This window comes from Eupeodes corollae, chromosome 2, assembly GCF_945859685.1.
Source record: "Eupeodes corollae chromosome 2, idEupCoro1.1, whole genome shotgun sequence".
Lineage (NCBI taxonomy): Eukaryota > Metazoa > Arthropoda > Insecta > Diptera > Syrphidae > Eupeodes > Eupeodes corollae.
In genome coordinates this window covers 150,038,616-150,053,766 of record NC_079148.1, presented here as the reverse complement: position 1 = coordinate 150,053,766, position 15,151 = coordinate 150,038,616, and the positions used below count along the sequence as shown (strand labels likewise).

The window sequence follows — 15,151 nt, the reverse complement described above, 5'->3', positions numbered from 1 at the left end:
TAGGTTACCGTATAATTTTAAGTTACGGACCTGTGGATAGGCCTCCAAGATTTTCTGATTTAATGCCGCCGTTCCAGTCGACTATTTTGAGTGGGAATATTTGAAGTCGCTGGTTTACACCGATAAGCCCGAAACGGTTGACCACTTGAAAGGACAATATTAAGCACTTTATTACCGAAATACGGCCACAAATGTTAGTAAAATTCATCGGAAATTGGACCTCCAGATTATCTTTGTTTTATTCCATTTAAAGGTTATATACCTCTAAAAAAACACCCTTTACTTTTTTATAATAAGCACACACTCAAGGGGATATTACTCCCCTTATTATGCAGAGGCACAATGTGAGCACTAGGAAGAGGAGAAAGGGTTTAAAAGGAGATGTCGGTGCACATTTGTTTTGAATTCCTGAATATTACAATGACTAAGAAAGACAGAGTGTGGTAAGACATTCCACATTCGCGTAGTACGGCTAAAGAACGAATCTCTGTATTTGACAGTACGGCCGAAGTTGGACTCGAAGGTAGAAGCACGAGTATTACGGTTGAACTGTTTAAGGGGAGGAATGCAACTGGCTATTTCGCTAGACCATTAGCCGTTAAAATAACGGTAAAGAAGGGTCAAACAAGAGACCTTACGACGATGTTCAAGCGAAAGGTTTCCAAAAATTATAAGAACCGTTATAATTTCAAAAGGAAGTGGAATCGAGAAAATTACCTCATAAGGGTTTAGCTTTAAAATTACCTCAGGAACCAGTGGTTGTGTTCTTTGACAAAGAATGTGAGACATTTAAAAATTGTAATCTCAAAAACATTTAAAGCAAATAAGATGAGATGAAAAGAATGAATGAAACGAAAACCGTTACGCCTGACTTTTACCGTATTCAATTCAACTATTACTTATGGCACACCCTGTATAGTATAATGAAATTTTGAGAACCTTGAAAACCACAACTTAATGCCGCGAATATTCATAGCAATAAGGTAATTCCCAGTTAATATTTTTAAAGCTTGTAGCTTATAGATACCACATATTGACAATACAATACAACAACTGTCATGACTCACCACAAGTCTTTTCGTCTGAAATGAGTTTCACAAAAATAACACAACGTTTGACACCTTCATCATCCACCTTAAAGGCTTGAAGTGCGGTTCTCCCTTCAGTAAATGGATCCTCTCTTTACGGTTAACACCATTCCATTTCATTATTTATACGGCCGAATGCGGACGGATAAAAAGATACAATAGATGTTGTACTCTACCTCTCATAAATACCTCGTTAACTATATCTCCAGCTTTAACTTGTAGGAGTATATGTATAATCGTAGCTCTATTAAAAAGTATCGTAAACATTTCAACGCCTTGTAATCTTATCTAATGAACTTATCTTTTATTCCGGAGTATTAGTTACTTATGTAGACGAAGTTTTTTTATATTTAGATACGTGTTCAACAATAAAGAAAAGTGTTATTAAGCTTTTAAGTGCGAATCGAATTTGTTTATGTTTGAATTAAATAATATATTTTTCCTTTTTAATTCGTGCTGGGAGTTCAATCGATCGTTATTAATTATCGCTTTACTCGTTTATATCCGAAGCAGTGGATTTTTTAAATATTTATAATTATTGATTTTATAAAATTTTGTGTTTGTTGTTCGTGTTTTTTTGTTTATAATTTTACTAACTGGTATTTATCAAAGATTGGGGTTTGTTGTTGTTAGTGGGAGTATAAAAATAACCTATGATTATTCCACTTCTGACTGGATTCACTATTTACATTCACTTATGACTTGTTATGGAAAGTGTTTGATGGAAATGGTAAATATATTTAATTTTGATAGTTGTTTAAAACCCCAAAAAGGATATGACATCCAGTGACCTTGAAGTAATAATTGTTTTGTTTATTGTTTTTTTTTTACTCCTACCTAAATAGTGTGATTTAGAAATATGGTTTTTATTTAAAATAAAATGCGCAATACTGTTTTCTAAATAAATTAAAATAAGTTACTTAATCGGAATTTATTGACAAGTAAGGTCCAAATATTAGCAACATCCAAATTTGAATCAAATTTAGATGAAATTTGGGAATGTTGAATGTCCATATATTATTTCTGAGAATTTGTTTTCATGTTTTTTCTATGTTTAAAAAAAAACCTTCTTTGGTGGTGTGTACTCTGAACGACTGAGGTTAAGTCTCTCATTCCGCTTTCCCCATCATTGTAGCGTGTTCCAGGCGGAACGGAAGCCTTGTCTTGGATTTAAGAAAACGTGATACCATCTGATATCCGTATATTCTCAGATAGTCAGGACGCTATCAAATCTCTAAACTCTGTCTCTACAAATTCTAAAACCAGTGCCGGATTAAGAGGTGCAGAGGCCTCGGGGGAATAAAGGAGCGGAGGCCCCCTCGCCCCAAATTATTTTCAAAAAGAAGTATACCATTTTTTTCACTAGAGTTTTTCAATAAATAATTTATTGTAAAACCAAGTAGATTACCTTAGTATTGAACAAACAGAAAAAAGAATTATCTGAAATTAAATTTAAGGGGTTGACTAACGGAACCTTTCGAGCTTTTTTCGCCGAAAAATTGTTGATGATTTCGTTGAAATCCAGTTCTCAGAGTAAATCGCTTTAAATGCTCAGGAGAGAAGGCTTCGGTAGACGGTTTTGTCCCATCGTGGTTCAAAGCCTATTTTTTATAATTTTCATTTTTGGAAATGAACGCTCTCCAGTGCAATTTGTTACCATCAAAACTAAATACATCCTCAATGCAATTTCGGGTTTTGGGAATATAGCTCTGAAATTTTGATTTTCGAGAATTTGGTAGTAAAATAGTTCCGGCGATTGATCTGTTCCATAATCCTTTTCCTTTTTGTATGAGTCAATCAAAGACGCAAGTTGAACCAACTCATTACCTAGACTAGGCTCTTAATCATCTGGATACACTTTCACCAATGCCTCTGCTGCAGCGTGCAAATTTTTAGCAACCATCTTCTCGATGTGATTCAGGAATCCAAATCTCGAACGTACATCTAGGCATGCAATCTTTCAGTATGAGAAACGGAAAGCTGGTTAATCACTGGGATGAAGGCGGATACTTTGTATTTTTCCTTGGGTGACAGACTTGTGTCTTGTGCTTTCCCGTAATCGAGCAGATCCAACCTCACATTTCTCGTTTTGGTGCCGTTGCGCGATTGTACATATTCATCAATATGGGATATTTTTTTGGTTGCTTCCTCGTATTTATTAAAATCATTTCGTTTGGATTCCACGAATGATTTCAATGATTCTAGTGCCCGCATTGCCGATTCAAGAATCATTTTCGGGCCTTGCAACATCTTGTTGTAGCGTTGAATCGCTGCAAGATATCGTTCCAAAATGTTTTAAACAAAGCGGTTTCGAGACCACTCATCTTCTGTAGAAGGTGCGTTGCTTCATTCCTCACGATGCTTTTTGCTCTTTATTGGAAGATATGCTGGTGAGAGCTTCTACGATTTCCGAATAGCCGTTGATTACGGCTTTCGTAACTTCAGCTTGAAAAGACCAACTAGTGTCGCTGAGCTTTTTCAATACTAAAAAATTGGCCGCTCTGATAATGTCTCAATCAGAATTCGGTGCCGCTCTGTACTGACTGTGAAAAACTGTTCGAATTCTGAACGAAATCAAAGAATTAACCAGCCGATGGACAAGAGTTAGTAACTGCCTTTCACACTAAATTTAAAGAATTACAACAACAAGGTACGAACGCCGATAAATGATTTTTCTCCAAATTAAGAGCCTTCATTCCCTTTTATTTGCCACTCATGTTTGCAGCATTGTCATATGATTTTGATATTTCACTGATTGCCTGATGCGAGTGAACAAATATAGATCAATGATTTCTGTTATGTGGAGGCCCAGGTTACCTCTCCTCCGGCCCTATCTAAAACAGTCCATAACTGACGATCATCTCTAATGGAAATGGCACAGCGGTTTAACATTCAGCTTTGCTGAGTGCCGGGCCATAGAGACATTCCACGAAACTGTAAGGCAAATAAACTCACGAGAAATAGTACAGTATACGTATAAAACAAAACATCGTCATAACCGGGCACTGGCTAAAAGTAAAAGCGGCTAGGCGTATTCTTAAATGACTGTTGTAGAAGTATGGATGAGAAAGGGCAAGAAACAGTTCTTTACCTCTTCTCTACATGCCCTGTTCTAGCTCAAAAACGCAAGAATTACCTATGAGAATTCTTCTAAAACGATCTCAATCATATGAACATAATCAGTCTTTCACGTTTCGTAAGGGACTCAAACTGGTTTCATTAAGCTAAGAAGAAAGCATCGAGATTCATGTGGTATCACAAAAGGCTATTTAACTGGCCTAAGTGTATCCTATTCCATCGCGGGCAGCCAATTTAACCTAGCCTAACCTGATTTTTACTTTCTTGCTTAAATAATAGTCCTATAATCAATATTGAAATAAAATACACGACTAGGGCATCCGAACTTGCTCCTCTATAGAAAAAGTTTACAAAATCTACTTTTGTTTTAAGATTCAAAAAAATTTATCTTAAGAATTTAAATGTTAGTTTCTCAAAAGTACCTTCTACATTGAAATTTCTTCAACACATTTTTGCTCCAAATTTCAGCTAAAATCTAAGCTCAATTTTGGTAAAAGAACGTTGTGTAGAAAATGCAATTGATTTTTTGTATACTGTCCTTCAAGTTTCAAATTGAGTAATGTTGCCTCACATTGTCTAATTCTTTTTCTCGTCAGAACTCAATGTGTTCCTATTTCACGCTTTAGCGGCACAAAATTAAACTTTTTGAAAAATAGAAATACAGTTGTTCTTGAACTCAATTCAATGAAGCTATAGAAAATTTAAAGAGGGGCTGTTTTGAGACTCTTTAAATATGTTTTTTAATTTTTTTTAGCAGATGACATTCAATGTATTTGCATTCATATTCGAAATATAATTTTTAACTGTTAAAATAAAGTTTTTGAGGATATTTCCACATTTAAAATTTATCTTGAAATAAATGTGGTGAGCATTTATCAGTCTTTTAAATTTTGAAAGCTTAATAAAGTATACAATGAAATCAAACAATAAAATTTAGGCTAAAGATGTTTAATTTAAGCTTGACTAAGTTTTGGAGACAATTTTGTATGGAAGCTAATTTCAGCTCGAACTGCGTAACATGTTTTAAATGAGTACATTTGGCGTTTTTCTTTTTTAGTTCAGAGCTGAGCACTGAGCAGAGTCTGAGCGAACAGATTAGAATAGAGTAGAGTTCTGAGCAGAGTATGTTCAGAGCTCTCTGATTTAATTATAAAACAACTTGAGCACTAAACTGTCCTGTCATGATTTGAAATGTCGTCTATTTGAAGGCGTTCATTTTCAATCAAATTAATTGTGTTCAGCATTTTACTCCATTTACTCTGTTATTTTATTGTGAGCTCACAGAGAACACTATGAACACGTTCAGAACTAAAAAAGAAACAAAAATTTGAAGCTCTGAAAGATCAAAGCTCAAAAAGAAACACAATTATTTTTTTGACAGTTCGAGTTCTGCTCTTCCATCGTAATGTCATGTTTGATTAAAAATTAGAATTTGTTATAAGAATCCAATACCTGCAGTTCAGTTTCTACGTACTCCAAAGTAAAAAAGGCTCTATAAGCAACGTCTTAAGAACCCCGTTTACCTAAAAATACTTCTCTTCAATGTTTTTATAAACTTTATAGATTGACCTTTTAGAAGTATTGAAGCAAAATTTAGTAAAATGTCAAAGCTAGCCATTTTAGCAAGTTAATAAGTAAAGGAGGTGATTTTTGATAGTTCTAATCGATTTTGAAATTTTAAAACTCTTTCGACACATTTCTGGAAAAAGTTCGAGTATTTAAACTCGGTTTAAGGAAAAGATAGAAATAGTTTTCTTCTATTTTATTACTTGATAAACAAAGAGCTTGGTCAAGAAATCGGATGTTAAAGTTTTACTAAAGTTGACAAAACTAAATGGCAATTTTTCTTTTAATAATTTGAAATCACTTTTCAGTTTCTGACATATCACTACTGTCACTATTTAGCCGTGCTTAGATGCACTATTCTTAATAAAAGGGACTTTGTATTTTACTAAACACTAGATGCAAATAGTTTTTTAGCAGCTACTATTTAGAAAAGAACTAATTATTAAAATGCTAATTTCTTTAAAAAGTTGATTTAATTTTTACGGTATTGTAACTTTTTCCTAATTCTTTATTTATGACTGTATTTAGTATTAAGGGTTTTTTATTTTATTTGTTATAAGAATTTGTCTTTTTCGTGTTCCATACAGAAAAATAAATCGATTTATATCTTATTTCAAATCAAATTTGACAGATCTAAATCATAGGAGTTATTTTCTGTCAGTTTCTGGTTTGTTCGATTGTGAAACTCAAAACTTGACAGATCTAAGTTTTAAAACTTATCTGTCAGACTGATGTGGTTTGTTCGATTATTAAAATTGTACTTAAGATATTTCTTTGAATCAATTTAAAATAAATTATTTGATGTTTATCAAATAGAAAGTTTCATTCTTACAATTTGAATCCCTAGAAATTTAAAAATCAATAGACGGGTTTTGAAGTTGATGATAAAAACTGATCGAAGACATATTTATAACAAGCTTATTTTACAACCTGTCATAATTTGTCCAGCAATAATTCTTCGAGAGTTTTATTTTTCATACTGAAAGGTTAAGTGGAGACTTTTGTAGGTTTGTTCGATTATTTTATTTTTAAATTCAAAAAAAGTTGAAGACAAACTGTGCCACGAGAAAAATTATGTATGATAAGAAAAAACTTTCTGAGATAAACATTAGACTTTACTTAAAATGCAACAAACAAACCATTTCGAATACCAATTTGAAAGCTACACAGTGACTTAAACAAGTTCTTTTTAATTGACAAGATAAAACACTCAGTGACAAAAAGAAATCGTTTTTCAATCGGGTTCCCTTGGCGGACTTGATAAGAGACACTATGCATTGAAACACAGAAACACCTTTGAAAAAATAGGGGCTTCATTCTTTATATCAGGTATTTTTTTAAGTTCTCCAGACATTTAAATAATAGGGATCGATGATGCCATCATGACAGCGTGTAAATCACGCCAAAAATGCATATTGAATGGATGTAGTGGTGTATCGTTAATAGCTTAAAGACTGTCTTCATATACGAAAATTTTGCTTATTGTCAAAGCCCTTATGCGTGAATTGATATTCATGACTTACCATGAAATGGACGAAGTGCTATAGAACTTTACGAAAAAATGTATTTGTTTAGCTAAATCTACAATTTAAAAGTGCTGACGTGGCGTTAAACGGCTCATGACAAATTGTCAAACCTTACTGAACGGAAATGTCAAAACAGTTTGAAATTCTCAACAGTCAAACCATAGATAACAACAAACGCAACTTCTCATGTAAAATAGAAAAAGAAAAATAGAGTTAGGTAAATCATTTACACATTCTTGATGTGCGGTTTCTAAAGGAATATCTATACAACCGAAATTACGAAATTCGACTGAGTTTCTTAAGGGAGGGAATGCACTAGCTATTTCGACAGAATAATGGTTTTACACAATAATAAAGAATACCAAATGGACCATCTTTTTAGCTTTACATTGTTAAGAAAGAGTCCAACTTGGCATTTCATTAATGATTTTAATTTTTGTAACCTTTATAGCTTTAATAAAACTTTTGTCGAAATTCTCCTGGGATAGGCATATCTCAGTGAAATATAAGATCAAAGCTATTTGCTATCTTATCCAATCAACACTGCTATTGTTCAACTTTTCAAAAGTTTAAAAATGAATTGTTGATGGGTGGTTAACCTCCCTTAGTACGCCTTGTCTATAGTGACTTATTGCTTGATGAGTAATGTCATATTATCAAATAAAAACAAACAATTAATCAAGAGTTGATTGAGTGGCCCCTAATTTTTGTAATTTACTTTTATATTATTAATTTGCAAACAATGAATTATTTTGTATCTCTTCCGATCGTGATGTAAAATAGATAAACATAGACTTTTTATCTTTTTCGATAAGGTTCTTGAGAAATAAATTATTCTTAATTTTCTTATCAATTTAATTGAAAGCTATTTCAAGGAATCAAATTTAACACGTTTCCTAAGACGCATTGTTTGTATTTTGATACGATTTCAAAAAAGAAGTAAACCCAAGTTTAGATCAGTGCTCGATAACAATCATCTTCGTTGTTCAAAAAGTTGGGCACTTCAGCCCAACAACATCCTCTTTGTATCCCATTATTTCTTCAATCTGATGTGTTCTTTAAAACAAAATACTCCCATCGCCAATCTTTGAAATTCTAACTCTAAATAATTTTGTTTTTCTTTTTTTCTTCTTCCAGGAATCTCTATCCCTAGCACACACCCTCTCTGATAAGCCTCCGCCTTCATCGCACTTAATTTCAACTGGTATCGAAGGAGGCAAGGTATCAGATCGCTTGGGGAAACTTCGGAATTCATCTGAAAACTGGAAGAATCGAATTGGTAAGTACACATTTTTTACATTTTCCTTCTTTATAAAATATTTTAAAATGTTTTCATTTCTTCAGAACAATCAGATGCTTCAAAATTCACAGTTGCTGGTCGTCTACAGAAGAAATCCCAATCCCCCGTTGAGCTTCAATTCGAACGGCATGGTGATACTTCGAAACAATGTCCCCCCATGAAAGTAGTCCGAAGCGCAAATCAACCACAATTGGGATTGGCTAAGAGTCCCTCTATGATGGTGACATCCATGACAGCACCAAAGTCAGCCTCAGTGACAAATGGTCAACACCGCATGCAGCTAAAGAGGAGTTTAAGTGTGAATGCAGAAGCTCAGAGTGCCAGTAGCAGTGATTCAGATTCTGAGGGACACAGTGAGAAGGAGAATGCTAAGAAGGTCAACAAGATCATAACCAACACCGGAGCGAAAGTAGTTGTTCCCAGGGTCGACGATGAGGAGACATTCGAGAAGTTCTTCACGACTTCGAGGTCTGTGGAGAAAATTGATGAGGGTGTTGAGATTTCTGACTTTGACAACATCAAATCAAGTGAAAGGTTAATTGGTCACATTTATCAAATCCTTAACAAAAAGCTCTAAAAATACCTTTTTCTTTGAAGATTGGTAACCAAGAGAACCGTTCAAGGACCAAAAGGACGTCGAGCTGCAAAGAACCCTCTGAAGAGCCTAGCTGCTCGAATCGATCTCCAAAATGAGTACACCGAAGTGAAGACTGGCATCGCTGAAAAAGAGATGCGTCGGATCAAGCTTGAGTCTTGTAAGTCCTTTAAAAATTCCTTAATTCTCGATATGTCCTCATTCTCCTTCATTTTTTTAGTTGCTAAAACAAACAACCTTGCTGCAGAAGCTCTAGCTGGCTTAGCCAGTGTCGAAGATTTCAAATCGGTCAGCCTGAAGTCATCCTCCCTGCCTCTGAACCAAATGTGGCTGCCATTCAAGCCCATTATGTTGTTGCACATCAAAGGACGCACCCACGTTCAAACCCGCCTTGTCGAACCCATCTACACGTCACTCAATCGTGGTGATTGTTTCATCCTTGTAGCCGGTGATGTTCTTTACCGCTATATTGGTTCCTTTGCCAATGTCATAGAGATCTCTCGAAGCAAAAAAATCTGCGGCTACATTCTGGAGAACAAAGATCTCGGCTGTTCGGCCCTCACTGAAACCATTCTCACAGATGGCAAGTTCTTGAGCGAACGTCACTGGAAGACCTTCTGGGACATACTCAAAAAACCCGATGACTACCAGATTCCAGACTGTGGCCATGCCGATGAGGACGATCTCTTCGAGACGAGTCTCATCGAGACCAATATGATCTATGAGTTTGCCGATGATTCGTTGGTTCCCATGGAGAAATATTGGGGAGCAATCCCAAAAGTCGAAATGTTGGATCGCAAGAAAGTCCTGGTCTTTGATTTTGGAAGCGAGTTGTATGTCTGGAATGGCAAGAATGCCTCCTCCGATGCTAAGCGAGCTGCGATCAGGCTTGCTCAGGAGCATTTTGATATCAAGAAAGTTGAGTACGAGAAGTGTTATGTGAATCCTCTGAATTTCTCCTCGGTTGTCGGCCAAAGAAGCAGCTATAAATTTATGAAATCCTCAGAGCGGGAGGATTGGTGTTTGTTAGGCAAGATCACCCAACACATGGAAACCTGCCTGTTCAAGGAGAAATTCGCAGACTGGCCAGAGATTGAACGGGAGGACTTGGAAAAGGACTACCTAGCCAATGGAGTTCACTCCGTTAAGGCCCTCGATGGTTTGACAATCTTCAAGGGAGAACCTTATGTCGAACCAAATCTTGTGCTCGAGCATTCAAATCTCGGACGTGGTAATTTCTACTACGATACCAACACAATGCGTCACTTTGATGTGATTACCACAGCAAGTGACAAATGGCAGATCAATGAATTCAACTTCGAAGAAGCCGAGTCTCGAGATACGCTGGGGCATTTCTACTCTGCCGAGAGTTACATCGTGAGGTGGGTCTACCAGATTTCGGTCACAGTTCGGGAGCTGAGTGGAAAGGTCTCGAATCGTAGCACAATTGTTGGACGCGATCGATGTGTCTATTTCTGTTGGCAGGGAAATGACTCAAGTGCAAATGAAAAAGGTGCCGCAGCTCTTCTCACTGTCGAACTGGACAAGGAGAAGGGTGCCCAAATGCGTGTTGCCCAGGGCGATGAAACAACTGCTTTCATCCGGCTCTTCAAACTTTTCCTCCAGCATCGTGGACGCAAGGAAGAGTGTTTGGAACGACGCAACAAATGGAGGCTATACATTGCCACAGGAAACGACGTCGATGAAACAATACTCAAAGAGGTTAACTGTGATTCAAGTCAGCTACGCTCAAGAGCATCTATGCTGCTAATAAATGGAGAGAAAGGTCTGATTTACATTTGGCATGGATCCAAAAGCTTGCCACACACACGAGAGATATCCGAGAAGGCTGCCGAAAAGATTCGTGAAAAGAAGTACGAAGATTTGTTCACGTCAAGCGTAGGATCAGTGCAGGTTGAGACATTCGAGGAGACCAAAGAATCCGAAGGATTTAAAACGGCACTAGGAGGGTTGAATCCAGAAGCCTATGGTTCATTGAAAACAATTACAAAGGATTTCGACTTCACACCGAGAATGTTCCATTTCTCGAGTACTCAAGGTGTCTTCAGTGCAAACGAGATTTTGTATAATCTCCGAAGCAAGGACCTAATCAGTCCATATCCGTTTACCCAAGCACAACTCTACAATGCCAGACAACCGACAATATTCATGATTGACGATGGAGATTGTCTCTGGATGTGGATGGGATGGTGGCCATTAGAAGATGTAAAGAGTGAGTTCACTGAGATTACAAACTTTGGTGTCGTGAGAGTTTATTTTGTATCTTTTTTTAGTAACCATTGAAGATCGCGCGAGTCCCACAAATGAGAATCGTGCTGGAGTCAATCGATGGATATCAGAGAGACGGGCTGCCCTTGAAACTGCTGTTTCCTACTGGAGGGCTAAGTTTGGTAGGATATTTTTAAGACTTCAATCAGCCATTAAATTCTCACTAGCGCCATATCTCTTTATAGGTGAAAAATCTGATAAAGATTTCTATGGAATCAAGGGTTTCGTAGTTTGGGCTGGACTCGAACCAGTCGCATTCAAGGCTCTCTTCCCCGACTGGCAAGATCATGAAGATGTTAAGGAGATAAATATGGAGGTAGGTTTTTTCAAATCTCTTAAGATTGAAAGAGATATTAACGGATCTGTTTAAATTTTTTAAAGGACGGTCGCACAAATATAGCAACACCCATCACAGATGTTCTAACTCAACTCACCCAAACCGAATACCCGCTTTCCGTAATCAAAGAACGCCCTCTTCCCGAAGGCGTCGATCCCACTCGTCTGGAATTGTATCTCAACGATGCAGACTTCCAAGAAGCTCTTGGAATTTCACGAGATGAGTTCGATCAACTGCCACTCTGGAAGCAAACCAATCTCAAGAAAGAACGTGGTCTCTTCTAAAATAGTTCATAATCAAAAAAAGAAAAGAGACAACAGCACAGAAACACACCACTGAGGATTTTGTCCCATTGTACCTTCAGCAGCACATATTTTATATACAATATTTTATTCATTTTTTATAAATATATGTATTTTGTGTAACACCTACCCCCGCCCTACTCCCCCAAAAAAAACCTATCTATTATAAGATAACTATGTATATTTATTAACAGGATTTTTTTATACAATTTTGTAACTCACTTTTTACGCGCATTAACATTTAATCAAAGATTTATAAATAAATACAAAATATTCAACAACAACAATAAAAATAATACCACTCGAAAAATTAAAATATTATAAAAATAAACACAAGCATCTTAACACGACACAAATTTTAAAAAGGTGAGGGCTTTGTTTTTGTTTTCAAAATGATGAAGGAATCCTTTTTGAATATTTATAGGCTTACTTTTAAATAATTTGTTAAATTTGTATGCGAAATTATATAATTTAAGTTTTGTTTTTATTTAAATTTTTGTTTTAAATAAATGTAAATATTTATAAAGTTTTAAGTAGCATTTATTTATTTCATAATAATTTTTCCCTCTTATATAATTTTTGTTTGTTTAATTATATTAATTAAAAAAATTATACATTTATTATTAGTATGTTATTGGAAATATTAATTTTATTAAAATCAAAATGAAAAAAAAATAATATTTTGTATGTTTTAAGAATACAAATCAAAATTAAAATGGTATTTTTTATTTTTATGTTATTTGTAATTATTTTTGTTTATTTTTATTCTTTTTGTTGTATTTTATTTTGTTTCTATTTTTTAATTATAATAAATAATCAAATTGTTTTGTGTGATTTGGAAATTTATTATTTAAATAATAATTTTATTTGTAGTTATGTATTAAAAGTGAAATAAAATCAAATGAGGTTTTTAACAAGGTTTTCAATTTTAAATTAATTTCTGTTTGTTTTATTTGTTTGTAGTTTTAATTTTTTTTTTAAGATTATTTCTGCAAAGTGAAGTGGAGAGCATTTAAAAGAAGGTGAAATATTTGGGTAGTGTGGATTCTTGGTAGACGAACGTTGCGTCTGAGTTTTCATGAGGCATTTATTCGCTTTTGTTTTTGATGATTTTTTTTCATTGCTTTAAAGGAAGTTAGAAAACCCAACGAGATGTTTAGAAAATCGCTTTTCAGAGACTTTTTCTTTCTTTATTTTTAAACTTATTTAGTTTTGGATGCATTTTTATATTTTATAAAAACATTTTGCTTGGGAGCTTTGAAAGTCACAAATTTAAAACACTTTACATAAGTGGTAATCTTATACACAATATACAAATGAAAATTTAAAAATAAAAGTTTTTAAACACATACAATACATATAAACAACAACAATATATAACAAAAATAAATAAATGACATGAATAAAATATTTAAAAGTCTTTTATTTATCAAATATTTTTGGCACTAATGGTCATTTTGAAATTATGGGATATTATGAAAAGAGTATACAAAAGTTGTAAGTAAAATATTTACGTGGACCAAATTAATTGACTGAGAATTTTTCTTTATTGAAATATACGATTAATCTTTTGAATACCAAAATGTTGAACATTATCCTCGATTTCGTCACGCTACCAGAGATGAGGTCAGCCTTTGTTTTTCTTTCCATCTGGCTTAGAGTTCAATACTTTACGGGCTGCAACTTCGATCCAAATTTTCTAGCTCTTTTAACCGTTGAACACGCAGTATTCTGACGTCGCTTTACAGCTTGTAAAGTTCGTGATTGTATCGTTTCCGCCAGGTGTAATTTAGTCTATCGATACTCGATGGAACATATATCGTGCGATTACTTTACTTTCGATGACACCAAGAAGACTGTCCAGTGTCCATGCATGGAAATTCTCGGTAGGATTTTGTTCCTCAATTGCTACTGAGCTCAAAAAACAGCGGTTAGCAATAGATATTCTTCGCTCTATTGAATACCAACTCCAACTCCATTCTAAAAAAAAACCCTTAGCCAATCTTTTGGTTTTTTCGCAATATGTCGAAGTCATCTGCTTATCTATGATATTGAGTTGGTTTTTGAAAGATTGTGTTGGCCTGGGAGTTGCTCACCAATTTTTCGAAAACAAAATTGAAAAAGTACTCTGGGGACTGATTATGAGATTCGTGGCGGATCGTTTTCAATTCGACGTTTCAAATTTGACTCGCGTCGTATTTCCTTATTAACGAATTCGTGGCGAAGCGAAAATAGTTCTTCCTATATTCCAGTGATTTGACAGCTTTCCACAAATTTTATTTTGTTTTGATTGAATTTGTGAATGATTTATTAATTTTTTTTATTTTATTTTGTATAAATTATAAGAAAATTAAAATAAAGCAAACTCTTTTTCTCTTGATTTATTATTTCATCAATAAAAATTTAATTAAATTGTTTTTAATTATTTTAATTATAACTTGAACTTACAAAATAATAGTAGTGCGCTTCATGGAATGATTTATGGCTTTATAAAACTATTACGAAGAACTTATTTTCGCAAAACTTAATTTTTAATAAAACACACGTTTATGCTTGATTATTTCACTGTGGTTTATTTTTGGTTTTTGTTCGAGAACAATTATTAAATAAAATAAAACTAAATAGAAACAAACAAACTCGACTGTTCAAAAAAATAGTAGTGTCGATATTTAACAAAAAAAACTTAATGAAAATTAAATTAAATTAAAAAGAAACACAAAACTTTAGTATTTTGTGGTGTAACCTTTGTTATTGATGACAGCCCTACACCGACAATGCATCGAGTCTACCAAACACTCACAAACGCCCTTTGGTATGTTTGCCAAGCATCCTTCACTACGGCCCACAATTCTCGGTTATTAGAAGGCTTAGCTCTTTTAACCTCCCCCCATAAATTTTCAATGGGGTTAAGGTCAGGGGATTGCGCTGGACAAGACTTAGCTCAATGCGATTGCCCCAAAACCACTCTTTAGCCGCTCGACTTGTGTGCTTCGGATCGTTGCGTTGTTGGAAGACCCATTTCAGCGGCATATCATATTCAGCAAATGGTAGCATTGTATTTTGTAGGATT

At 34.7% G+C, this 15,151-nt stretch overlaps 1 protein-coding gene across 14 annotated transcripts in view; it reads left to right on the top strand.

Annotated features, from left to right (window-relative positions):
* Nucleotides 1–13,491, top strand: part of LOC129947223 (supervillin) — a 513,320-nt gene extending 499,829 nt beyond the window's left edge. For 13 of the 14 annotated variants that reach the window (XM_056057695.1, XM_056057694.1, XM_056057692.1 and 10 more), the window contains 7 exons: nucleotides 8,396–8,537; nucleotides 8,603–9,092; nucleotides 9,156–9,313; nucleotides 9,374–11,386; nucleotides 11,448–11,564; nucleotides 11,628–11,758; nucleotides 11,824–13,491. In XM_056057695.1, coding sequence (XP_055913670.1) covers nucleotides 8,396–8,537; nucleotides 8,603–9,092; nucleotides 9,156–9,313; nucleotides 9,374–11,386; nucleotides 11,448–11,564; nucleotides 11,628–11,758; nucleotides 11,824–12,063 — 3,291 coding nt within the window. In that variant the 3' untranslated portion in view covers nucleotides 12,064–13,491. Of the gene's footprint in view, nucleotides 1–1,194; nucleotides 1,819–8,395; nucleotides 8,538–8,602; nucleotides 9,093–9,155; nucleotides 9,314–9,373; nucleotides 11,387–11,447; nucleotides 11,565–11,627; nucleotides 11,759–11,823 lie in introns of those variants that run through there. The other variant, XM_056057705.1, reaches the window with a different exon arrangement.
* The last annotated feature ends 1,660 nt before the right edge of the window (nucleotides 13,492–15,151 follow it).